Source organism: Branchiostoma lanceolatum, chromosome 3 (assembly GCF_035083965.1).
Source record: "Branchiostoma lanceolatum isolate klBraLanc5 chromosome 3, klBraLanc5.hap2, whole genome shotgun sequence".
NCBI classification, from domain to species: Eukaryota; Metazoa; Chordata; class Leptocardii; order Amphioxiformes; family Branchiostomatidae; genus Branchiostoma; species Branchiostoma lanceolatum.
The window spans coordinates 21,358,095-21,385,199 of NC_089724.1; the positions used below are offsets into that span (position 1 = coordinate 21,358,095).

At 41.0% G+C, this 27,105-nt stretch overlaps 2 protein-coding genes across 3 annotated transcripts; one reads left to right on the plus strand and one right to left on the minus strand.

Annotated features, from left to right (window-relative positions):
• Positions 1-26: 26 nt before the first annotated feature.
• Positions 27-11,965, plus strand: LOC136430991 (anaphase-promoting complex subunit 4-like). Its single transcript, XM_066422163.1, has 28 exons — positions 27-239; positions 786-894; positions 1,146-1,275; positions 1,626-1,742; positions 1,948-1,974; positions 2,086-2,133; positions 2,300-2,327; positions 2,438-2,515; positions 2,652-2,768; positions 3,038-3,121; positions 3,468-3,554; positions 3,882-3,955; positions 4,284-4,326; positions 4,794-4,870; positions 5,049-5,149; positions 5,651-5,702; positions 5,891-5,946; positions 6,155-6,258; positions 6,486-6,578; positions 6,741-6,795; positions 7,030-7,127; positions 7,399-7,460; positions 7,680-7,724; positions 7,987-8,088; positions 8,262-8,330; positions 8,812-9,012; positions 11,324-11,432; positions 11,750-11,965. The coding sequence occupies exons 1-28, from the start codon at positions 129-131 to the stop codon at positions 11,861-11,863; spliced, it is 2,391 nt and encodes a 796-aa protein (XP_066278260.1). The 5' UTR covers positions 27-128; the 3' UTR covers positions 11,864-11,965.
• LOC136430994 (cation channel sperm-associated protein 4-like) lies at positions 11,874-26,990 on the minus strand. Of its 2 annotated transcripts, none has more exons than XM_066422166.1 (16): positions 26,721-26,990; positions 25,918-26,102; positions 25,721-25,791; positions 25,430-25,469; positions 25,039-25,254; positions 24,405-24,567; positions 24,160-24,232; positions 23,855-23,913; positions 17,746-17,853; positions 16,486-16,550; positions 16,015-16,125; positions 13,880-13,967; positions 13,477-13,583; positions 13,208-13,315; positions 12,831-12,953; positions 11,874-12,594 (listed from the first exon to the last, which is right to left on the minus strand). In XM_066422166.1, exons 2-16 carry the CDS (start codon positions 26,077-26,079, stop codon positions 12,403-12,405), a joined length of 1,686 nt encoding a protein of 561 aa, XP_066278263.1. In that variant the 5' UTR covers positions 26,080-26,102; positions 26,721-26,990; the 3' UTR covers positions 11,874-12,402. The 2 variants fall into 2 exon arrangements, with proteins under 2 accessions (XP_066278263.1, XP_066278262.1); XM_066422165.1 differs by having other exon boundaries at positions 11,874-12,657.
• Between the last annotated feature and the right edge of the window lie 115 nt (positions 26,991-27,105).

A 27,105-nucleotide genomic window follows, 5' to 3' on the forward strand; every position in this document is an offset into this window, starting at 1 on the left:
TGTTTTTTTAAAATCTATGTGTGCAAGATGGTAATGGTCCATTCCAAATATGGCGGCTTTCTTCAAAATCTAGGAACGCGAAATCGGAAGTTTCTTGACAATCTTCAATATTTGTCGGGGGATCAAAGATGCAGTGCTCATTCCGACAGCTCAAGGAAAAGTCTCTCTCTACGGAGGTGACACAGATGCAATGGAATCCAAAGATGGACCTGCTTGCTCTTGCAAACACTCAAGGAGAGGTTGGTGTCTAAAGCAAAGCGCGAAAATCTGTAAAATCTGTACATGTTCATGTTCATGTCTGAGTCTCCACTGTTTTCATCAACAACCGAGCGATTTTGTCATAAGATTTAAACGTGACAAAAAGTTGCAAGGTTGCTGTGTCACATCCAGTTGCTTGAGTAACTATTTTGGGCGTCTGTGTCACATTGTTTATGAAAATTATGAATGACCCTTAAATTTATATTTTTGTACATTTTGCCCCTTTGGGACTAAGGACATGTTTACAACCATACACGTATGGTTACGAGTATCTTGATACAACATATAAATTTTGTGCTAAGTTTTATACTTCTAAGTTCTGTCATCATCTAAAGATAAGCAATGTTTGCACTCTCATTGCCTGGGCCAAAAGGCCATATGTAGTTCCCTTCTTGCCCTTTATAGCTGTGTGTTTGAACTTTCTTTTCTTTTCCAAGAGGTACAGGACCACAGACAGATCTACATGTGATAGGTACATTGAACACTTGACACATCTAAAGAACTTTGCTGTGCCCTTTCTTCTGTAGGTGTGGCTCCACCGTCTGAACTGGCAGCGGGTTTGGACCCTGTCACCTCCCACTGGAGCCACAGAAGGCCAGGGTGTCACTGGTCTAGCCTGGAGACCTGATGGACAAGGTACTGCCAAGATTGATGTTACTGTATTTCCCCAGGAAATCCTTATAGGGAGGGGTGCAACTTAGTCATACTGTAAACAAATCATAAAATGAACTCAGGAGACCAGCTATACATGTATTACCCTGTAGTTCTATTACAGTAAACAGTAGTATACAGTAAAATGATGATTTCTTCTGTCTTTTACAGGTTTAAATCTTATCTAATGCTTTTTGGTTACTTTAAATAATGTTAACTTACAATTTCTGTTTCAGTGCTGGGTGTTGGGTACCAGAGTGGACAGGTGGTCCTGTGTGATGTAGAGAAGGCCGAGGTTCTACACACGTCTACCCTGTCACACCCAGTGTCCTGTATGACATGGCAAGAGGCAGAGGAAAAACATAGGTCAGAAACATCATGTAGCTCTCAAGAAACTATCACTACTGCACTGTTTCTGATGGACATCTTTTCTTTCACAAGCCTTTTTATGCGTCTTATGGTTTGTTCAAAAGAATGACTGCAACAATAGATGATAGTATCACATTTTAAGATGAAGTGACACAAAAGTGCAGCTAGTGTTAATGACATCTAGATCTGCTGTCTCCTTCATTATTTGTAAGCATTTGGAACCGGCCATGTCAGTAGTCTGTCATAGTTTGAGTTATGGCTTTTACATCCTTGCTGCACCTATTTTTGTTTTAAGATTTAGCATTATTGACAAAATTCTGCTCCATCTAATTTTCTGTTTTCTATAGTGGAGTACCAGCCTCCCCAGCCCATGCGGACCAGTCATCATCCCCAGCCTCCAGTCCTACCGCATCTCAGGATACAGCAGCAGATTTTCTACCCAGGCTGACACCGCTTCCTAAAGGGTAATGGATAAAACATCTCTCAGTGTATCCATTGTAACATAAATGGAGTGATAGCACACAAGTATTCTGGTTATCATGTTTTGAATCAAAGTCAAGTTCATTTGAATATTTGATGGTGACTAGAAGGTTATAGTTGAACATGTTTGGGTAAATGTTTATGTAGTTCCTTCTATACTCATGCTGTGTTTCTCTTCTTTCTCTACAGGTACAGTGCCACAGACAAAGCTAACAGGTACATGTGCCATCATCATTAGCATTCTTCATTCTTCGAATTGTTGATGAACAGCTTGTGTCTAAGATATCTTCACAGCAGTCATGATGATGTTGATTTTTGTTTGCACAGTGAGGAAGAGGTTGTGGAAGACAACAAGAGACTTAGCAGTCAGACCAGGTAAGTTCCCGGACATGATGCACAATTGTGGAATTGTGGTAGCAGACATGTTTGCATATGGATTCATGTGGAGGTCATGTTTCTGTATAGTTTTCTGTATCATTTGGCCATAACTAACACAGTCACTGTGACTGTTATTCTTTTACATTGTTTTATCTTCCTGCAGGTTGAATATCCTGGTAGTTGGAGATGAGGTAGGCACTAATTCAGCACAACCTTTTGCATTTGACACATAGCAAGCTTTGACTGATTCCCTTGGGTTCCATGGAAATTTAGTTGACATTTGTTATTTCTTACCCCGTAGGTTGGAAGTATTTATTTACTTGCATATGGACTATTTTCAATGGGACAACTTGCACCAGAGGAGCATCCTCAAGCCAAGGTTAGAAACAAGAGGCTGAAAATGTTGTCATTTTTCTACCATTCTCTTGACTAGTTAATTCATTGGTATTGTACTACAATTCATAGAACTCAGTTGTGACATATCTTTCACTGTTGTTTTGTTGTTGACCCACCAGGGAGGTCGACTGTTGAGTGTGACCTTGTCCAGTGATCTTCAGTGTCTGTCAGCGGTAGTACAGCACCAGGCATCAGCTGACACCTCACAGCCTGAACACACTGTCTGTCTAACCACCGTAAGTCTGACAGGCTTCATGTAGTTAAAATTTATGCTAATTGCCACGCTCTTGGCATTGTGAGAGACAACAAAGACAACGTAGTAAACGCAAGCAGTGATTGTAGTGAACACAATATTTATATTTCAATGAAAGGCCATTGCATCAAACTTTTTGGAGAAAAGGTAAAAAACTAGATTGTACTGGATTAAGTTAGTTCTGTCTAAACGTGTTCTCTTAAATGTCGATGATACAAATATATTATTTGTGATTTGCATTCTCCCTCCCAGTACAACACCTCCCTGTTGGCCACACGAAGTCAGGAACTTGCTACTCTGGGCATGAAGTATGGACAGATTGCAACAATTCTTGGAGTAAGCCACTTGTTTCCCTGTTCCTGATGTTTTTTTACACATACAGATACTAGTAAGAGAAAATTGATAAAAAGATTTATATTTTGCATGATGACTTTCTCTGACATGTAAGTTCTCTTGTACCAGATCTTTTTATCATACTAGTCATAGTCACATTACATTGTTTACATACAGCTTAAGTTAAGAAAGTAGCTTTGTCTTCATTTTTAGCTGTATCTGAGCACCTGGTCTGAGCACATAGACAGGCACTTCAACCTAATGACTGTTACAAATGGTAAAAGAAGATCCCTGTAGTCATGCCTGTATATATAATGTATTGGACCCATCTGGTTGGCCCTGTGTACAGTATATGGAGAACACACTTAGGTCCATGTCAGAGGCTTGGGAGGACATCCTACTGGAGATGGACAACAAACTGGCCAAGTTTGCAGAGGTAACTGTTTGTTACCGGTAGATTCATTCCAGTGTGTTCTGTCTTATTGCATTGTAAGCTACAGAAGTTTACATGTTTACAAATACAGCTTGTTGTCACATCTTGTTTGTAAGGGTTTGAGTCACCCCTTAGTGTATGACTGTTCATGCATGTTAAAAGGTTTATTGAATGTAATGAGAAAAAAATAAGGTTTGCATGATTTCAGATGTTGACAGATAATCAAAGATGAAAGGAAAATGTCACTAAAACTTTTGAAGTATAGCTATATACTCTTAAACTAGTCTCCAAGTTTTGTGTGTGGTATATTGTGTATCTATTTCCCTTCAGACTATTGACAGTAAGGACCCTGACTGGCAAGTTAGCGATGAGTTCCTACAGTTGCTGATGTGGGGTAAAGCCAGGTGAGTATTCCCACATGGTGATAGGGGAGGAATAGAACAACTGTACGGTGAAGAAATGCCTCGAAGTATATAGTATGTGACTTTCATTTTTCCGAGATGTTCAAGCTGTACTATCTTTTTTCAAGCATAGAAACTGATTTTGTACCAGTACTTGTTCTGGAAGGATGCTTATTTTGTTTTGCAAAGACACTGTTTCTATGTTCTCTGTTGTTTTAAGTGCTTGAACACTGGTACTTTGTAGATAACATTACTTGTTGTTTGCACTTGTAATTTCAAGTCTAGCACACTTCTTCACTTCTTTATAATAATTTACTTTATTTTATCTCAGTCCTGAGCTCCAGAGTTTTCTACTGAATACATTAACAGAGAAGGTTAGTGATACATGATATTTGTTATCATACTGTCATAGTTTTGTGCAACATGATATTTATAAGTCAAACCTACACAAGTGATCACCTCTAAATATGGATCACCTGGCTATTTTTTGGTGGTCTCTTAGATGATTTTTTTTTCCATTGACACAAGCATTAAGAATCCTGTCTATAGTGACCACCTGTCCACATAGACCAGATTTTATCAGACCCCTGAGTGGTCTTCTGCAGGTACATGTATGAAGAAGTTGTGTTAGGGATGTTACATTTTGCAAGTTGTAAGATATTACAGCACATCTTGTCATGATCAGTAAAAGTGGTAACATGATACTAAAAGATTTTCGATGACTGGTGACAATTTAAAGAATGAAAACATTGGCGTCGATGGAAAATATGTAGAATAGATTATTTAGTCTTCTGCTAGGCTGACTTTGATGTAACGATGTAGTTTCTGTTTTCCCCAAAAGGGCCTGAAGAAACTTGGCTTGTCCATCGACAACTCCTACTCCAACATAGAGAAACTGGTGCTGAATCATCTACAGAGGTACATCTTTGAAATAAAAACTCCATTTTAGCTTAATGCCACTATAAAGTATGTAATATGACCGAGCTCTGATTCATAGAATTGATATTGGCATGCGTTTTGTGTTTTGAGGGTTAAAATACATGTATGAAATCGAAAGATAACAGTTACTGATGAACACTGCTGTATTCCTTTTCAGAGCCGGACAGGCTCTTTTGTTTCATCTGAGTGAACTGAAGGGACTCTCCCTGTGGTATGACAAGTATGGGATGTTGGGACTTAACACTCAAGCTGTACAGGGTATGTTTTGCACATTGTTACATTTAGGTTCTGTTTGGAGAAGTCCTACTGACTAAATTTCTAGGTCCATGGCTGACATTAAACTTTAAAGGCATAATTTCAAAACATCAGTTTTGTCATTTTGTTATGATGTATACTGTTTTAAGGCCTTTTCATTCCTTGCAATATTTTAAGCAGGTTGATTCTCCTGTAAGGAGTGGACTTGGAAGACCTAAGGTAGAATTTTGTCAACATGAAAGGAAATGCAAAGGATGATAATAAAATCTTTGCAAAACAGCAGACAGAAACAAAAGCAGCAAAGTGACAGAAGGGAAATTGCAAACAATACTAATTAGACATAAAAAATGTGACTGATATTTTCGCACACATCCCATTATGACTCCTGATTCATCCTGAAAATTGTTTCCGGTGTGTTGTTAGAGGACTTTTTGACTTAATAGTCACGTTGTGTTGATTCATTTGACAACAATTTTCTTTCAATTTCTTCCCCCAACCCAACAGAGGCGTGGAGCTGTGCTGGGTCCTTCATGCTCAAGGCTAACGAGCTTCTCCAGTGAGTCATGTTACTTCACTTAACATAGCATGGAAAAGTCTTTTTTTCTCATCCAGACATTGTCATTTTGTTTTCCAGTTTAAGGAACTGTCTTTGTGAAAGATGATTCTTTGTGGTAGATAGAACCATTTTTTGCTGTAGGTAGAGAGTTTTTTGCTTAAACATTAACATTTAACATTCCTCCACAGAGTGATTGATAACAGTATGAAGAATTTCAAGGCCTTTTTTCGCTGGGTCTATGCTGGTAAGCACATTACTTAATCAGTTTATACCACATTGGAAGATACTATTATGTGAATATTTGTATGAAGATGACAACTTTAGCATTAGGAGGAATCCTAGAAAAACGTGCACCATTGCATGAGCTTGTACAGATGATATTTACATGTGAGCAGCTGTTTTTTGTATTTCTTGTATTTGTGTTGAGTCTGATAAGTTTGTACTTTCTGCAGTGATGCTGAGACTTGCAGGGGAGCAGGTACCGTCTGAGGTCAGTAAGATGTCTCAGAAGGACCTGGCCTTCGTAGCAGAGTTCCTACAGGAGAACCTCACTCAGGTGAATCTTCACTTTGTCCTTCTCATTGACAATGTTTGCTTAATTTCTTTCAGCCATGTAGTAAATCAACACTCATTATATGAATATTTGATACAGTCATACATGAGTCTTATTCTGGTGACATTATGATAAGTTCTTATCATCAATCAATCAATCAATCAATCAATCGATCAAGCAATTGATTTATAGGTTGCCTGCTGCTTATTACAAGTGTTCATATCTTGTAGGAAACACCATCTCCTGGAAGACCCAAGAGATTTAATCTTGAGAAAGTTGGTCAGTATCTCAACAAAAAGGACGAGGACCTTCCATTTCCACAGGTGAGAGGAAGGTATACTCATATATTACTTATCAAGAAGCAGATATGCTGCTTGTTTTTTTTCTAGCAACGTACATATACTTCTGTGGAGGTGTTGAATCTAACTTAGGGGCTTGTAATTCATATCTAGCCAATCAAACAGCACGTCTTCCACATTTTTCAGGACTTGTCTAAGATCCCTTGGGAGACCTTTATGCAGTCAAGTACGTACCTGAAAGGTAAGGCAGGACTGACTGAGCTTCATCCAATGAGACGTTCTGTCTAAATACTTCACCACTGTCCCATTGTATATCACTCAGTTTTGGTATCTCTGACTCATACAGTTGCCATTGAAGTAAAAATCTTTTAGATGTGCTATAGTGGTATCATGGAATTTAGATGGGCCACCTACATAAGATAGCTTGCAACACTAATGTTGCAACACATTATTTTGTATGTTTATTTTATCTCAGGAAGTGAGTTGCTCTTCCCACACCACCAGAAAAAGTCATTGTACCAAGTCTTCAACATAACCAAGACAGCTGTGGACAGTGCACTGGAAGGGCCTGCAGTGAGTACAGCATTTCTAAGGTTGACAGCGCGCCGTTCACAAGATCGAGTCGCTCATACAGCTTAGTTTTAACATTTGTTTTGTGACAATGCTTGTTCTATCTTGTATTACCCAAATAATGCTGACATTGTTGCTTCCTTGAAACATTTAGGTTGATAAAACTGGTACACAGTAAAATGCCTGTTCAGCTGGTTGAATTTATTGGGTCAGAGATTTGTTAAAGATGGCAACTCCATGGAAGGAATTTCTTGTTCTCATGTTGTTTTTTCAGGCAGTGATTGGAAAGTCCTTCAACTGCTTAGGAAGCCTCCCCCTGTATTCTATGGTTAAAAGGTAAGGTGTTAAGTTGACAAAGAAGGATAATACAAATGTAGGGTTGCTTGGAAAATTTAAGAAGCTTGATACATAAACTGTACTTTTGAGAATCATTACCCAATTAGATTTATCATATAAAGCTCCACTGACGATGTGCAGGATATGCTGATACTGATAATTTCTGGGTTTTGATTTCACAAAGATGTGTTAAATATTTTTCTTGCATTGACTAACCAGGGAAGACAGCCAGCACAAGAGGCTACCAGTCCTTCCAATGAGTCAGTAAGTACAATGATCATACAATGCTTGAAAACCTTTCAGATAAAATTGTCAGTATAGATTGGGAATTCTTTGTAATCCCAACTTGTTTGATATCTTTCAGGTTATAATTACCTTTTATAACTATTTGTTTACTTTCTTGGTCAATTAAGACCTTGTATCTTTCGACTTTAGGGCTTATATTTGGTAAAGAAACATGTGCTTCTTGAAACACACCCTAACTGAATGGTTGAAAAGAGATGACTCTGTCGATATTTTTGTTCAGGTTCAGCGGTGGTGAACCTCGCCATGTTTTCACACTGGTCATTCCTGACCAGGACACTCGCAGCAGGATCCTGGTCATCAGGCACCCCACCCAGCTGCACAGGTGGGAACTGCAGGGGACTTATCTTTTAACAGCTGTAATATTTCTGATGACACGTATATTGCCTGGAGCCTCTCCTTATTTGAACGTTGCTGATTGTGTATTTTTGTATGAATGATTGTACTTTTATATCTTGTCCTGCTGTAATCTGACATGTTTTGTTTGTCATATGAAAGTGAACTTCTTGTGATGGAGGGGGCATGGCTAAAGGTCGGAGGTCAACTGGGAGAGCAAGAAACAAAAAGGTGCAGTTGATGTATACCGGTATTTCCATGCCACAGTATCACATCAGTTTGTCGTGAAGATACATTGCAATATGGAAAAAAAAATTCTCACTGTTGATTTAGGTTTTATGGTTTTTATGTACCGACTTGTACAGTAGAATGAAAATCAGCCTGTATGTTTTATCATTAGGACATTACTTAACACAAGGAATGATGTAACCACCAATTATCTCATTCCTGAGTTCCAATACCAACATGTTTCACTGTACAATGCTAAACTTTCTTCCAACACTAAGGTATATACTCGGATCAAATTTTCAACGACCACTGTTGCCATCTTCAGGATCAAAAATGACCTAGCCTAGATGCCAGACCCCCAATCTCTAGAATATCTGTCATGTGGAATACAACAGATATTTTAGAGATTGGGGGTCTGCATCCAGGCTAATAACGACCAATCATATTTCATGTTTCATTATTTCCCTCATTCTGTCCACCTCAGATGCAGTTCCCATAAGATCCTGGATGTGTCGTACTACGACGAGGGGACGCTAGCGCTCCTGCTGCAGGAGGGGGAGGGGGAGTGCTGCCCTGTCCTGGCCCTCCTCCCCCTCATGGCTCTGGATGACTGTGGGTTTGCTGTGCTGGAAGTCCTGCAGACGTTCCCCCTAACTGCAACTGTTGCCTCCATCGGAGATAGAGTGTGAGTCCGTCTGATGACTTCATTCTTATCAAAGAACATAGAGAAAGACTAAGGTGAACCTGTCTGTAGCAGGTATTTATGCAGTTTTAGTGATCTTAACCCTTGTCCTGCGGACCGCCTATATATAGGCGCTACGCATAATGTGCGGGTCCTGCGGACCGCCTATATATAGGCGCTGGGGGTATTTCCGGCACGAACGCGTCTCACTCCCGCGTAACCCCCGAAACCCGGAAGTAACATAGTGTTGCCACATCGTCGGGGTCAAGGGTCAAAATTATTGTTGCGCAATTCGTCCCAGGACGCATGCGTGATATGTTAATGAGGCCATATGTTAATGAGGCGGCCATGATGCCGTGTCGTCTGCTGGAATGTTTTCGGGGCGATATTTTCCGTATTTCTGGCGGCAATTTCGGTGTTCAAACGCCAAAATGGATCGGTACACGGCCGAAGACGTTCTAGAGGACATTTTCACGAACGATTCAGGGGTGGAATATCCTTTAACAAGTGAAAATTCCGCTGAAATCAGTGACAGTTCTGGCGAAGACGGGGAGTCACAACATCGGCCTCGAAGACATGTCGGGGCAAGCGGAGAGGGACCCTTACACGTTGCTGATGAACTTGAAAGCGGCGCTGACGCTACTTTTAGCCGTGGAAGAGCTCGGGGCACTTACCGAGGACGGCGTGGACGTGCCCGAGGAGGTAGTGGATGTGGTCGCTGGCGGAGAAGTGGTGCATGATTTCAATTGTGGGGCTGACCAGTCTCAGACTTTGATAGCCATATACTCACCTGTTATAATATCTGCCATTCGTATTTCTTTACATATAATACGATATATTATTCTGATGTTGTCAAAACTGGTCAGAAACTTTGTAGTCTTCGTAGAAACCTGTGTGTTGATGCTATACAAAGGCATATGAAAGCATAGTGGAATAATGTACTTTTTATTGCTTTTTATGTCTTTATTATAATATAGCCTTTAGTATAGATTGTAACAACTGTATGTTGATATGACAAGAAAGGTTAGACTATAATCTTTCCACTCATGTATAGAAAGCTAGAATGTCAATTGTTCTATGGCTACAGCATGAAGTGTACTGTTCTGTATGAGAGTGTAGATTTTGCTCAAAAGTGAGTTCAGCACCAAGGGCAGTCTACAACCATATACATGTACTCACCTGTTACAATACCTGTGTATTTTACTTCTTCACATGTATCATTCTGATGTTGCCAAGACTGGTCAGCAACATTGTAGTCTTGGTAGAGACCTCTGTGTTGGTGCTATGCAGCAGTATATGGAAACTTTGTGGAATAATGTACTTTTTATTGCCTTTTGTATCTTTATTACCTTTGTATTCAATGATATTACTTTGTTTGGAATTCCAAAGATAATACCTGTTGTTAGCTTTCAGCTGATGTGTAGGAAAGTGATTGTAATAGAGGTAAAGAAAGAAGTATACTAATTCTGAATGGCTCAGCTTTTCTACAGAAAAGCCAGTTCAGCACCGTGGACATTGTATGGTCATAAACCTACCTGCTGAGATACCTGGGTGAACTTCTTCATCATAGATATAGCTCTGATGTTGTCAGGATGTGTCAGGAATGCTGCAGCTTTGATATTGGTACTTTTTATATGGTTCAGATACTTCAATACAAAAGATTTTTGAAAAAAGGGTTTTTTATTGATTTATTGCCATTATCAATCAATACAGGTAGGTGCAGGCAAAATTTGCAATATATTTCTGAAAAGTAGAGACTCTTAGCTTTGTATTGATATATAACTTTATAGAGTTATTTGTGGGCAAAGTATAAAAAAAATAGCAAAGTTAAAGCAGTACCCCTCCTTTAAATAGGGTCAAAAAAGCCCAGCACAGGGACTACTATAGGGTAAAAAAAGTCCAGCAGGACAAGGGTTAAGAGTCGAAATTTTAAATCAATTTTATGATGTGTGACAGTGTGAAAGTGTTTGGGTAAACAGATTTTAAGGGTCAACAGTCTGGATCGCCCAATGACCTAAAACTTGTCCTGATCAAATCAGTAAGAAAATACTGTAATTCACTTTATCTTCAAAGTATCAAAATTTCATGGTGTAAGGGAAATAGACATTTTCACTGAACTTTAACTTCACTGTGGCGGCAAGTGATTTACAGAACGGATGTGCAAAGGAATCATAAATAATGACAACAGTTTTTTTCATGTGATGATAAGTTCACAGTACAGAGGTGACCGTGAAAACAGTGAACATTAAAGTTACAGTGAAAGAAACAAGAATTACAGTATACTGAGACCCCTTCTTCCCCTTGTTGTGTACAGAGGGCTGTGCATGTATGATGTGGGGCACCAGATCACTCAGTACCGCTACCTGGAGAACGCAGACCCCGGGGTCATGGCTGTGGGCGGAGAGAGGAAAGTGGGAGCTGTGGTAAGGACCACTTCTGTTCTGATGGGACTCCACTATCTACACTGTACAGTACAACCAGCAGGGCATTGGCACCTCACAGCTTAGACCTTGGTTCCTCCCACAACATCGTGTTGTATTGGTCGGCATATGGTACTCCTCTAGTGATGCAAATGGTTCTGTGCCACTCGTTCCATTTCCTTCATTGTGTTCACCTCACTGCTTGTGGTCCCAAAATCAAATAATTTTTGAACACCGCATTTTTGTATGGGATAGGGATGGGAGTTAAATATTCTGCATTTTCTTAATGCGAATATTAATTTTCTCTTCTTGTTTCACAGCTCTATGGTCACCAGCGCCGACTGCGGCTCTTTGACATGAATGCAGAGGAAGAAGGGGACAGCGATGAAGATATCAGTGATAATGACATGCAGGATCTCAATGAGACAACATGAACTCAGAATGTTGACTGTAAAAGCGGCCTTTTTATTTGTGATATGTAAACTGTTACCTTTGGTATGTCTGTCATGCATTAAAAGTGTTGCATATTCTTGAAAGATGTCCCTGTATTGTTGTTGTTAATACTCATATATGCAGACAGTGTAGGAATGGTGCCTGAAACTGGACAGACGTTACACAAAATTCACCATCCATTTAGCACTTAGACAAGTACAGACACAATGAATGATTTTGCCTGCACAGCTACAGAAAAATGCTGGGAACTGAAGAATAACACATTGGTGAGCAACACGCTCAATATGCCTATTTAAGGTATGTACACAGCAGGGTATGACTTAAGCAAGATGTGTTGTGCTTTACAGAAAATGTTTTTTACATGTTTGAATCACTTTTTTTTTCCTACTTCCCTGGATGCCATGTTAGTTTACTGGGGCTCCCTCAGCTTGTTGTTGAGTAGGGAGTATGGGAGGCCCTGGTTAACTAACTAGGATGACACCCAGATTAGCAGATTCCCTCCCTACTGGAAGTAGCAACACTAGGAAGATATGGACAAATTCCTGCGTGCAATCTGCATGGCAGCCTCGGTAATGTAGTCTTTGTACTCGCCAGATTCGATGACAGTGGAGCGTCTGCGTGACCTGCCGATGGGCCGATGGGCTTCCGCAGAAGACGCCTCTTGTCCTGTCACCTTCATGGTCATCAGGTTTGACAGGATGTCTCCTTTGGTCTGGAAAAAAAATACCACTCTTTGCTTATGAACCCCACCTCTGGTAGAGCCAAGAGGGCTGTCCTGACAAGATAAAGAAGTGTGGAAATGGGCAATGTCAGCATTGCAAAATTATGAAAGTTTTCTTAATCTTAGAAATTGCCTTCTTACACCCTCTGTATGTTTAACAGCCCCTGTCATAAAAGAAGAAGAATTGAATACAGATGCATGCATAAGAATAGCAGAAGGCACATTACCCCCAGGCTTGGGTCGACTGTATCCTCTGCTATGAGCCTGAGCTTGGCCAGCATGCGGGAAGAAGAAGAGGACTGCTCCGCCACTGTTCTCTTCTGGTTCAGGTCATGAACCGTAGTGAAGATCTGTAACCAACATGCCAGGCCCGATTGTGGCAGATAGGAATGATAGTACCAGAGGTTGTGAAAGACATGTGCATGAAAGCAGACAGGAGAAAAAGTCAATTTCGAATATCATCATGATACGAGGAAATAGGTCACAAAATACTGAGATGTTTAAAAGTAGATAGTAATGTTCATATTGAAGTAGAAGATGGCCTTATATTCGTTTTTGAGTACCACCTGGCAGGTCTGACTAGTACTGCACCTACAGGACTGACCTGTTGCAGCTGCTGACGTAGTTCCTTGTATTCGGCCAGGTTCTTCTCCATGGTGGCCAGAATCAGTAGGAAGTTCTCCAGTCTGTCCAGCGATAGCTTCCGCAGGTCCTGCAGATTGGAACATTTCATTTCGATTGTACCCCCATTCACTTTTCATTTGATGACAATAAATGCTACGCGATGACGTACAAGTATACCAAATATTAGTAGATCTTTTCATCAGTAAGTAACACGTGTTTCCAGATAAGAAGAGAAGGTTTGGGCCTTACCACATGCTGAAGAGGCACTTGGTTCCCGACGTGCGCGTGTTTTAACAAGTCCGCCATGTAGAACAGCGGGACCTTGTCGGTTCCACCGTGTCTGTGCGTAGACTCGTCTGGTGGACACAAATGGCTCTTATTACTCCCTACTACTATTTACCTGCAACTCAGTCGTGTAAAACCAAGACGCGCTAGGTTCTTGAATTTTATTCAAAGTGGAACCTTGGTTTACTTACGGCGCGGTTCGTCGTACGATTTTGCAGGTTGTGTGGCAGAGCCAACCGGTAACAATGATCTAAGGCAGCCTTTTACGTAACAAGACAACTGGCAGGGAACATGCACGACTATCCCAGGAATTCTGTCATTTTGCGATCGTACGGCGATCGCACGACTGATGTGACTGGGCCCTTACCTGAATCTCCAAGGTGATCTTTTGGCTTGGTCGACAAAGTATCTTCCAGCTTTTTCTGCTCCTCATGCACCTCTTTCATCGCTTTGTCCTACGTCATGGAGATAAATTTACATGTTAAATGATCATTGTTGGTGTGCGAAACAATTTTGTTGCGTCAACCTGTAACGGTTATATCTGTAATACCCCGAGTGGCTTGCTGCTAATGTTTACCTCCGGAGTTATTGTCGCCTGTTTGTGTTTGTGTGTGTCCGCAGTTGGCCCGGGTCCGTATTTGTTCCACAGGTATACAGGAGTCGATTTCGTCAACAGCAATATTCACAGACAGTCCAGGACTGTCTGTGAATGTTGCTGTTGACGAAATCAGGAACCCGCAGTAGCAGGTGAGAGTGTGTCATGTGTGAAACGGACGTAAAACTGTTAAGTTTTGTCTAGGAATTTGTAATAACAAAAACTGTTTTCACGGAGGCATGAGATCTTCGATTTTTCGCCGTTTTTATGACGTGTGTGTGGTGACGTGCGTGCTGACGAGAGGAGCTTACTCACGAGAGTAGTGTTTTGTTTATTGTTTGTTTGTTTATTTATTTATCCAGGAATACAGTATCGCCTGGCGGCGTTTTTCAACGAGTCCTGGGAGGTTCAACCCCTTACATAATAGTACATAGCAACAATAAAAGTTCAAATCATAACAAATAATACAGGAATTAACTTAAAAATATAACTAATTCAACAAGCAGAAATCCTGAGTTAGATAATAAATGAAATAACGATAACGTAATAGGCTAGAAATATTTAGCCAAAACATAATGATGAAGAATCAAAACAATGACCCAAACTCAAATATAAATAAACAAGAAGTGAATTTGCATATCAATGTTAAATCATAAGAAAACTCATGTCAAAAATTATGGGTCACTACAAACGTCAAACATAACATAGAGAAAAGAAAAGTCGAATAGAAAGGAGTTTGTATACATATGTCAATGTTTAGCCGGGAGGCAGTGGACATCATATAGCTGTTTGAAAAGTGGAAGTGATCTGGCTGATTTAAGATGTTGTGGTAGTGTGTTCCAAAGTGCAGCCCCCGAGGACGAGAAGGCTCGTCTTCTGTATTCCAAATGTGTCATTGGCAACTGAAGGCCGCCTTGTGCCCTTAGGCGGGTGTTATGGGTGTGTACATGGGATAATTGGGTGAACATTGCAGTGATGTAGGGAGGAGTCAGACCGTTAAGGGCCTTGTAGACAAGTGTAGCTTTACTCTTCTTGTGAATTTCAGCTACTGGGAGCCATCCTAGTGTGTTGAGAAGGGTTGATGTGGGAGTGTACCGGGCACAGCCAAGAATTACACGACCTGCTCTTTTCTGCAGCTTTTCAAGCTTATCAAGGTATCCCTTCCCTCCCTGGTCCCAAACCGTGCTACAATAGTTTATGTGGGGTATGAATAACGTTGTATACATTAACCGAAGAGCCTGACTGCTGACATATGGCTTAACGTACTTGATGATGCCAATTACCTGAGCGAGTTTCTTGAAAATGTGTTCGAAGTGATAGCTCCACTTAAGTACGTTGTCAATGGTAACCCCCAGGTATTTGAAAGCATTTACTTGTTCCAGTCTGGCCCCGTCTAGTGTAATATTAAGCTTTATATTGGCCACATTCATTCCATGTGTACCTATGAGCATTGTTTTGCACTTTGTAGGGTTCAAAGAAAGTTTGTTAGCAGCAAACCAATGAGAAAGCCGGATTGAATCACTTTGGAGTGTTTTCTCCAGTGTGTGAAAGCTTCGCGCCGCAAAATATAAAATAGTATCATCGGCGTACATGGAAACTTTGCACGACTGGATGCAATTTGGTAGATCGTTTATATAAACAATAAACAGTAGTGGACCCAAAATGGATCCCTGCGGTACACCACAGGTGACACAAGTTGAGGAGGATAAAGCTGAGCTTACACCCGTGCATTGCTGCCTACCAGTCAATTAAGTAAGACTTAAACCAGCCACAAGATGAGTCGTCCAAGCCATAGCATTTCAGTTTTAGCAGTAGTATGTCGTGATCAGTGTGCACACTATATGGTAATCGGCAAGTGACCCATGCATACTTTAAGAAAGCCATGTTCTGATTTGATCGACACCTACCAGGTTGGTGACCACCACGGCGACCACCAGGTTGGCGAACACGAACGCGCCGATTGTGATGGAGATCATGAAGTAGATAGCACCGCCCATGACGTAGTTCCCGCCAAGGGCCTACAGGAAAAATAATACCTTCTGCATTTCAGAGAGTAATGCTTAATTCTGTACTCAACAGCTTTAGCTTAAGGAACGTAACTACACTGTGCTAGTGTAAAAGTTTGATAAGCATAAACTCTCAAAATATCGCAATGTGCTGCCGAGAAAAATTGTTTGCCAAGTGATGGTCATTCAGCACCACGGATCACATCCGGGTTCTCAATAGTGCAGGCTGGGTAATCTTGCGTTGGGAACAACAGACAGCAGTTTCATGAGGACGGTGTGATATTGATATAACGTTAGTTAACAATTGCTCAATTTATCTGAATGGAAATCTACTGCTATAAATATTTTGTAGTAGACATTCTCCGCACTTACCCGAAAGTTGGTGAAAATCTTCATCCATCCGTCCTGAGTCACACAGATGAACAAGGAGAACATGGCTGGTAAAAACGTGGGATGACAACAAAACAGCGTGAGGAACGTTAGTATGTACCAATCTGAATATGGTCTATGAAAATATGAAGTGGTGAGAGGTGCCCATGACACCTTTCCTAAGATTAGATTTATGGAATCGTCGTGGTTGCGATTGTCGTTATTACGTGAAGACTTGCAGAATCCTTACGATGTATGATACTACTGAGTGATGTAGATAGCTAGAGTCAGTCCACATGGCTGTTTATTCTAAGCGACAGTGGTAGAACCTAGAGCTGGTTAACTGCTTTAACACTACTTCCAGCACCCTTGGTTTCTCCGTTCAGACCCTTGTAGTGCCTCGTGGTACATAGGGCAGCAGGTTTCCTTGCTGTTTTAGTGACAGGGTATATTCTTACAGGGAGGGGTACTAGCCCTTCCCCTTTAAGGTGGCAGAACACAGTATTTCGCCTATGGGGATTTCTATAGTTAAGGACCACAAACTGACTGAGGTCGACGCCGAAAAAAATATAGTACGGTGCATTTCTGAAGCACGACAAACGGATATGTTTAAATTGAGGGTACATTCTACAATATAACTGAAAACAAAAAAAAGTTGTGGTTTTTTTACGTTCTGGCGCCCTCTTTGGAATGGGGTCATGCGAGGTCATACGAACTGCAGCCGACTCACCCAGGCTGGCTGCTGCAAAGGTCACGCGCATGTATACACCGAATCGGCAAGCTTCACAATCTTACTCATACGATCGAAATGCCGACTTATTATGCTATCATTCAGTAAAGTTCATGCCTCGCTGGCTTTCACGTTCAAGTGTATACATGCGGTCCACGATTTAGTGCGCACTATTTTCTTACCCCGCGTCATAGACCCCCGGGGGTCGCGGACAAATACTGTGTACTGCCACCTTAACGTGCTCGTGGCACCTCCTCAAACACGGAACCCCCATTTTGCGTCCCTTACTAAAGACGGGTGCAGCACCAAACTGACCCAGGATTGAGCCGGGAACTCCTAGTTAGCAAATACAGTACTTGGGACCAGGAGCTCCATTGTCAGGCTGGTACCAGAGTGAGCTATATATAAAGGCAGCACCATTAAAGTGCTGCAGGGATATCCCTTTCCATATCCATTTTCCAATTTACTTTTCTCCTGGCGGGGTCATGTAGGGGTATACCGAAGTTGAAGAGTGTCTGTACGACGTGTTGTACCTGTGGGCAGGTCGCTGAACTGCTCCACCTGTTTACCGAAGAGCGTGACCCCGGACACCCCGAGCACGGTCAGCAGGATCATCAGCAGCAGCACGATGTTTGCCATGTCTGGTGGTTAAACAGACAATATTGTCACCCATTGAACAACAAAAAACAGTACCTACGTAACGTATCGCTTTTATAGGAAACCATTCGATCAACGAATAAAAGCAACAAAGAAACCCGCATAGATCAACTAACCAAATCCGACGATTGATCCAATAACTAATAGTCGTTACATAATTCCCCCAGGTCACATAACGGGGGCCGCCCGAACCTCGCACGCGCCCGAACATCGCACGGATTTTTTACTGATCTTACTTTGCATAAGTACGCCGTGTTTGTGTCCAATGACTATGCTGATAAGGAAGGTAAATAACCCAAGTTCATGCACATAATTGTCATTTACATTCAAAACATATGTGTACATATTCATTTCTTGTTTTGTCGAAAAGTAGTATTTTGACAATAATGATGGCAACGCTGAGTAGAGGGTCACTGCGTAGCTAGACGGCCCGGCACCTAAATATACGACCTGTGCCAAGCAGATACATAAGTCACACAGCTATCATACACATAAGAAAAATAATTTCATAAAACACTAAAAATTTGGGTCTTTAAGTGTTTGTTGAGAAGAAAACCGACCAAAGAAAACAACGTAAACATTGCTGTTGTCTGACGACGTTGTTTTCCCGCCATTTTTTTGGACCGCGATGGTGGCGGGACGATTCAACGCACAGCTTTGTTACGCTCTAACATGTGATTGGTACCGTCTATGAAAAGGAAACTGAATACAGAGATGGCGAAGATGTTTCCCAATAAGTAGACGGAGTATTGTTGATGTAAGCGGTGTCGTTTTTTCGTAATGATTTCGTAAGTCGGGCCGCATTCAATACGTACGTCGGGCCGCGTAGTAGCCTATTTCCCGTGGGAACATGAGCTGGGATGCGCTAGATATAGCCCTTCTCACATGACGTTAGAAGTGCACACAGTCAAAATTTTCCGGTCAAAAGAAAGCTAGAATATAGCAGACTTCAACCTTATTTACATTTCCCTAACTTCATCACCAACTTCCGAAGAGAGCAAAATTACCAAAGCGTACTAAGTTAGGCACACTATCTGGCGTAGCACTAAATCAGAAGGTACATTCGTGAAAATGTCTCACAGCGTCTTCCGCATGTAACGCGGAGCATGAAGGGCCCATGAACAGTATGAATACATTTCTTGTCCAAGTATGGTCTTTAGATGAATGTGTTCAAAATTCATTCATTAAAACCTGACCACTCTCTGGCAACCAGCAATGGAGCGCCGTGAGTTCCAGCGCGTAAAAAAACGTCCGATGGTTGGGCACCCCCCGTTATATCCGCCACCCTGAAAAATGTGTTTTAAGCCCCTGTCACACTTGTGCGTATTTACAAGCCCGCATGGGTTGCGTATATCAGGGGTAGATTCTTTAAAAGGAAAAAGGAATATAGAAAACTCATAAAAAAGAAGAAAAGGGATTTTCATAATTACATAATGACACAATTGTCCTGTCTAAAAGACAAAAATCCCAGTGCCTTTTGGAATCTAGTAAACAAATTAAAACCAGCAAAAGCGCAAGAGAACAATATATCAGATGAAGAGTGGCTTAATCACTTCAGCAGTGTAGACAAACTCTTTAACAATACAAAGGACTGTCCTGACCCAGAAAATGATCCACAAATTTCAAATAACGATTCACTAAATTCATCCCCGCCCCCTGTAAACCCCTCTGTCCTTGATTCCCCAATAACCATTGGGGAACTAACCACTGCCATTTCTAATCTTAAGAATAATAAATCTAGTGGAAATGACATGATTCTAAACGAAATGTTGAAATCTGGTAAAATGATATTGAAAAAGCCACTCCTCCAGGTATTTAATATGTGTTTACAAAATGAATATTTTCCTGAGGAATGGTCTCTCAGCCATATCGTGCCAATAGACCTCTTTCCAGTTACGGCGGCCATTTTGAATTCCCTGGGGTCAGCTGGGGGTCATGCACCAAAGTGAGGCTTAGGTTGGGAAACACCGGCCAGGATGGGAAACACCAGTATGATATAGCATAGGTATTCCATCCTGGGCGGTACATTTTGCGCCTCTAATGTGAAATGCTGTGGTACATGCACCTGGCATGTGTAGAAAATATTGTTGTGGACATTTGGACTTGATTTTAGCTAAATTCTAATTTATTTTTTCATACTTTTTGACAAGTGAGTTCAGAACATTTAGTGTCAGTGCTTATACCCCCCATTTGTACTTTGCATAGCTTGTGAAATCGCACAAAACATGCACCGAAATCAGGTTGTTTTCCTTTTGAATTGGGAAGAAATCAAAGTTTGTTGGCTGTTCTAACTGTTCAGTGTCAGCAATCACCAATAATAACAATGACCAGCATATGCATGCTAATTGTTAGGCATAAACACCTGGTGTGTGGGTCGATCGAGCTTGCACGTACACCAGGCCTTCATACAGTGGTAGAATTAAGATTTTCGCCATGCCAATCTCAGAAATGCAGAAATTGTCAATTTAGCAGGAAAAATAATCTGCTAAATTTCAGCCAACAATAATCTGGACTCAACTTTTTGTGTACTTTTATGTCACTATAACTAAATATCATCGGGGCAAACTGACATACTGGTAAGCAAGGGGCGCACCCAGTACGGATACGTACCTTGCCTTCCCCACTGAGTTCTTAGTTTGCAGAATGGATCTTGGCATCCAGACATTGTCCGAAAATGTATTTCTACAAATATCATCATCATCATCGGTCGACCCCCGGGGGGGACGGGGCAAGTTCATGCACAACTTCCGACCACACCAGTCTATCTGCCATGGCCGCACTAAGGTCTTCCATGTAAATTGAGGTGTCTCTAGATAGAGCTCCCGGGAAAGTCAGCAAATAACTTACTACCCGCAAGGATGCCAGCTGGGTATTTTCATGTTTTCTAGGGTCTAATCCTACTAGTGATCAGCTATTACAGCATACCGTCACCTATGCAAAGTAAAAATGGATATACAATATCAATGCAAACACTGATATGCATTTCTGAGATTGGCATGGCAAAAATCTTAATTCTATATGTATACCACTGTATGAAGGCCTGGTGCACTTGCAAGCTGGATCGACCCACACACCAGGTGTTTATGCCTCACAATAACATGCATATGCTGGTTTGAGATTAAAATATATTTTCACTTAAACCTTGCTTAAAGCAAATTATGGTTTAAGATCTTTGTCTACTAGATAGAAATTTAACAGTATGTAACGGTTATGGGGGCAAAGTGTTATAAACAAAGAACGGGCTAGAGTGAAAAATATTATAGAAACCACTACTACACTGCCGCCCCAACAGGCAAAAATGATAAAATTTCGAAGACACTGAACGTTTAGAACAGCCAACAAACTTTGATTTCTTCCCAATTCAAAAGGAAATCAATTTTTGTGGGATTTCACGCGGTCCAATCTATGCAAAGTACAAATAGGGGATATAAGCACTGACACTAAATGTTCTGAACTCACTCATCAAAAAGTATGAAAAATGAATTGGAATTTAGCTAAAATCAAGTCCAAATATCCACAACAATATTTTCTACACATGCCAGGTGCATGTACCACAGCATTTCACATTAGAGGCGCAAAATGTACCGCCCAGGATGGAATACCTATGCTATATCATACTGGTGTTTCCCATCCTGGCCGGTGTTTCCCAACCTAAGCCTCACTTTGGTGCATGACCCCCAGCTGACCCCAGGGAATTCAAAATGGCCGCCGTAACTGGAAAGAGGTCTATTCACAAGTCAGGGGACCCGTCCATCCCAGACAACTATCGAGGAATCTCTATTATGAGCTGTCTAGGTAAATTATTTTCTTCCATATTGAATACTCGTTTAGTAAATTATGCAGAAAACAATACATTATTCAAACCCCATCAGGCAGGCTTTAGAAAAAACTTTAGAACAACAGATAATCTTTTCGTAGTTAGCACCCTAGTTAGGAAATACATTAGTCAGAACTCTCGCCTCTTTGCATGTTTTGTAGATTTTAGTAAGGCCTTTGATTCAGTTTGGAGAAATGGCCTCATATTTAAACTGAACAAGCTTGGTATAGGTGGTAAGTTTCTTCAAACTATCAAAGACATGTACTCTAAAACTACAAATTGTGTCAAACATAGTCATGGTCTCACTGAATCATATGTTACGCATAGCGGTGTCAAACAAGGTTGTAATTTAAGCCCAACGTTATTCAACTTATTTATTAGTGATATTACAACCATCTTTGACAATGAATGTGAACCACCAATTATGCATAATAAGTACATTCCCTGTTTATTATACGCAGATGACTTAGTTATTTTTTCCGAGTCTAAGATAGGGTTACAAACTTCTTTGAATAAGCTAGACAACTATTGTAATACATGGAGACTGAATGTAAACCTTAGGAAAACAAAAGTTGTTGTTTTCTCTAAAGGTGGTCGTCTTCCAAAAGACTGTTTGTTTACATACCAGAAAAACCCTGTAGAATTAGTTACATCCTATTGTTACTTAGGTATCATTGTCAACTCTGCTGGCACATTCAAGGCGAATCACAAACACCTCTACCGGAAAGGTCTAAAAGCTTTGTTCGGCATCAACCAATCTCTAGACAATGCCGACGCCCCAATTTCTGTGAGAAACAAACTTTTTGATGCGTGCGTTAAACCCGTTATTCTCTACGGCTCTGAAATATGGGGTTCATTCAAAAGTTCAAATTCCTGTCCAATTGAATCAGTTCATTTAAAATTCTGCAAACAATCATTACGTGTACCTAGGTCTGCTTGCAACCTAGCTGCAAGGGCGGAATTAGGAAGATACCCAATACAAGTGGATGCTTCGCTAAATGCCGTCAAATATTTCCTTAGACTTCGCCAGAATGTGTCAGCCGACAGTTTTCAAGCAGATGCTTTCTGCTGTCAGTTAGATCTAGACAAATCTGGTGTGAAATGTTGGGCGACAGGAATACGTAAGTCTTTAGAGGAGAGCGGGTTTGCTTTCTTATGGCACCTACCAATTTCATATAATTCAAATACGTTACAAATTGTTAGTTCCATTGGCCAGCGGATAAAAGACATTTACTTCCAAACGTTTCTGAAAGAAATACATAACGACAACAAAGGTGGGGCTTCCAAAAATAAGTTAAGATCATATAGATTATTCAAAACTACTTATAATGAAGAAAAATATCTAAGTAATTCAAATATGAGGGTCAGGAATGCAGTCACAAGACTAAGAATCAGCTGCCACAAACTACATATTGAAACGGGAAGACATACCCGCACTCCTCTAGAACAACGATTATGTAAACATTGTACTTTGAATAGAGTAGAAGACGAATGTCATTTTGTGGTAGAATGTGTATTATATACCAAAGAAAGAAATGAACTGTATAAACTTGTAGAAAACCTATTTCCCTACTTCACACATTTAAGTACTGTACAAAAATTCATATTTCTAATGCGACTAGACAAACCTCCCATTGAAAAACACGTCTGTTCTTTTATATCTACTATAACTGAAAAGCGAGGAGAAGTAGAATTTATTTAATGATAGTCATATTCTTTTGTATCCGCTAATTGTAATTGTATTATCTTTTGTTGTGACCTGTACTTAGCCAAGTGTGGCAGAAATGTGCAATAAAGGTCTTCATTCATTCATTAACATGTTTTTGGTTTAGGTTAAGTTTCCAGGCGAAGAAGTAATTTCTTTGGTTTGATAACCAGACTGCACAACGATGGGTCAAGGTAGAAAACAACTTCCTACCCGCAAAATTTACTTCAGCCAAAAAAATGTTACCGCGGAACTCATGCGTACTTGAATATACGCACAAGTGTGACAGGGCCCTAAAGAGATCTCCAATGCAACGTTCCCCCGTATAATGCACTCCTGTATGTCTGAACTGTGCATACTTAGCTGGGGGTACAGCACTAGAGACTCTCTCGAACACACTGTTTTCCCAGTGATGGATATATGACATTACCCGGCGAATGAATGCTAATGTAGGTGCTCGAACCTGGTATGGACTGCATGACAGTCTGCACGATCATGGACAGTCCAGCCAGGGCGCTGACGCTGCAAGGACAATGAAAGCAAGAACAGAAGAGACTCGTTAGAGGATTATAAATGTTAGACATTTGTCAGGTTATACTCCTCTCAGTCGGTCTTCAATGTCATTGCCATACGAGGATTTTTAAGTCACTTTGTTACGTTTTACGAATTAATCATTCTTTTGCTTGATTTTTCTCCCAAACGCCTGGCAAACAATGAACATCACTCATTACAAAATTGTTGCACTGTCTTTCACTCATCTCACTCTACCTGCGCAGACTCCGGAACGCTCGGAGGACTCGAAGGATTCTCAGAATCCTGCTGCTGCCAAGGAACGTCAGAGCTGGTGAAATAAGAAAGTAAAGCAAAGGACAAATTATATATGTATGCTTTCATGCTGACTGAAAGAGGACGTTCACATGTGCGATATGTTTTTTCGTGTGTTTTTGTAAAGCCGACATTTGCGTCGTAAAACAAGCAAATGGTCAAAAAAGGTAAAAAAGACCAAGGCTTACTTGGCCCTAGCAGGAGGGCAAGAATAATGACAAAGTCCAAGATGTTCCAGCTCTCCTTCCAGAAGACGACAAACCCGTAGTACCACTTCAGGAAGATCTCCCACATGAAGATCGTCAGCACGAACTGGTCAAAGATGGAGAACAGCGCCGCGTAGTCGATGGACTGCGGGGACATCGAAATGCATTTAAATACGTGAGTTTACGAGTGAAGAAATAGCTAAACATTAGGTGTTTTAATCACAACACGGTAGTACAAACGAAAAAAAGGTACATGGATTCAGAATAACGTTACTTTTGTAGTGTTGCTTGGCTCTCAGCTGTCTATTCTTGTAAGGCAAAGATGACATGTTGAAAATACATACGTGAAAGATAAGAAAGGGCTAAAACTTGGCCATATTTTGCCATACCTGCACTAAAAGAAGACAGACCTAGTGAAAACAAATAGGCAGTTTAAAAATGTCTACGCCATCAACATTAAATACTCTTCTTACAAACGTTGGTCTGCATGCGTCCGTCGATATGAGTACAAAATGAAGACTGTATGGTTTCGGCTGTGTGGTGATAACCCACATCTTAAATTTATAGCCACGGACGAGTTCCTAAGAACAAATCTTCAATGACACGAGTAGCTCACCAGCTGTTCGTCTGTTTGCATTGCGATGAGGACCGAGTTGACGATGATCAGACCAAAGACGATGAGGCGGAAGATCATGGAGTCCAACATGTCGCCCACGCGCCGCGCCACGAAGTCTTCTATCCCCTCGTCATCAACGTCAATGACGTCATGGATGTTCACCAGTTCTTCTTGGTCGGCAAGGGCGTGGATCAGTTTGGAACCGATCACAGTTAGCTTTATGTGAAAAAGAATCAATATGTATCCAGTGATACCGTCAACACGCATTGCTGATGGTCGCTGCCAGAAAATAAACAATTGATATTGTCACTAAAATTGTTAGAACAAATTACCCTTTTGCTTAATTCATTTAGGAAATGAAACACCACATGATGACGAAGTTTGACTTTACCTTGGTGTCGAAGAGGAATTTTCTCTGAACGGTGTCAACCCTGAAAGGGAAAGAAAGTACGATTCGTTACTTGATAGTGTTTTAGGGGAACTGGCAACGAGACCTGAGATGGGCACATGTTTTCCACGAAATCACATGTTCGGTCAGAGCTGATTTGTTACGATACATGGGCTAGAAATACACAATGTATATGCAGTAGACAATCTTTCAGCTAATCTCTCCGCAAATGGACAGAAAGCACATCTGAGCCATGTAATAGAGGGGGGGGGGGAGGTAGATGCCACAACTCACTGATCTTCTGGTCCAATCTCCTTCGGTTTCTTCTGCATAAACCTCGTTGCAAAGGCAATCTTCCTGCCATACTGGAAAATGCAGAAGATTTCGTGAAAAAGATACCACATAGCTCAATGGAAAATGTTTCACCATGCTTCCTAATCCTTTAAAAATACATCTTTTTTCGTCAACATCATTCGACGTCTATCGCGCACCTTAGCAAAGAGTCCTCCTTTCTTGTTATCGTCTTCCTCGTCTGCTTTTTCCTCGGGGGCATCTTTTTTCAGCAACAGGGAGGACCTTTGGTCACGTGACAGTCGGTCCTGCCCTGTCTTGTCCTCTGGCATCGGTAGAGAGGGCAACCGATCACGTGACATTGCTCTCCTCTTTGTGGAAATGACTGTAAATCATGAATAAATGCAAATTACAAAAACAAGGTTTGTGATTAATGTTTTTTCAGTGTTCTATAGATATCTTCTAGGGTTGATTTAGTAGTGCATCACTACTTGCTGCAGAAGGCCGTAGAGCGCACTACAACTTAGAGACACGTAAGAATTTGGAAGAGTGTTGTAAAACGTCGAATGATGCTTCATTGAAATAAATACCGGTCTAGATTGATGTACATGGGGACACATGGCCTCCCATAAATGTATCCAGGACATATCATACATTTCACATTATCATTGATAGTAATGGCAAAAATGATGCATGCCGTCAATTAAAGAACAGAAAAAAAGTGGCGAAGTAAGGGCCAAGGATGGGTATTTTTTTACTAGTAAGTAGACGCCGCTCCGTCACTGGCGAGGAGCCACCAGTATCAACTACAGTACTAGTGCATTAACTGTTACTGTCCTTGGTGCTGAACTCTATTTACATGCCGTCGCGACCGTACTAGTAGGTTGTTCTTAAAACAGGTGTTTCTAAGGTATCCTTGGGGGGAAACATTATATATGCATCAAGCAACGTCACAGAGCTTTTATACATGCCGCCAAGATTGGAATCGGGATATCAGACTTACCCTAGGGTGTAAAGTAACTCAGCACCATTGACTTCCCGACGGAAAACCAAACGGATTTGTCACACAAAAACACCCATTGTTCATGAAGTACGGCACAGGAGACCGTTCCAGAATAGTGTTCTATAGCGTCAGATGGAACAAATCATGTCAAAACAAAACAAAAGGTCACCAAGAACAAGACGGAACACATCACACGGTGAGAGCGGCTGGGGACATTTGTGCTTCTTTACCCAAGATACTAATATAACGTCCGATTTTACCTATGGGATGAGAGATCATATAGACCTTTACCGTATAATGACTGACTTTGTGCGTTTGTGGCGTCATTTCAAACCCACGGACAAAGGTTACCGGGCGGTGTTTTATGACGTTTGCATTGGTGGTT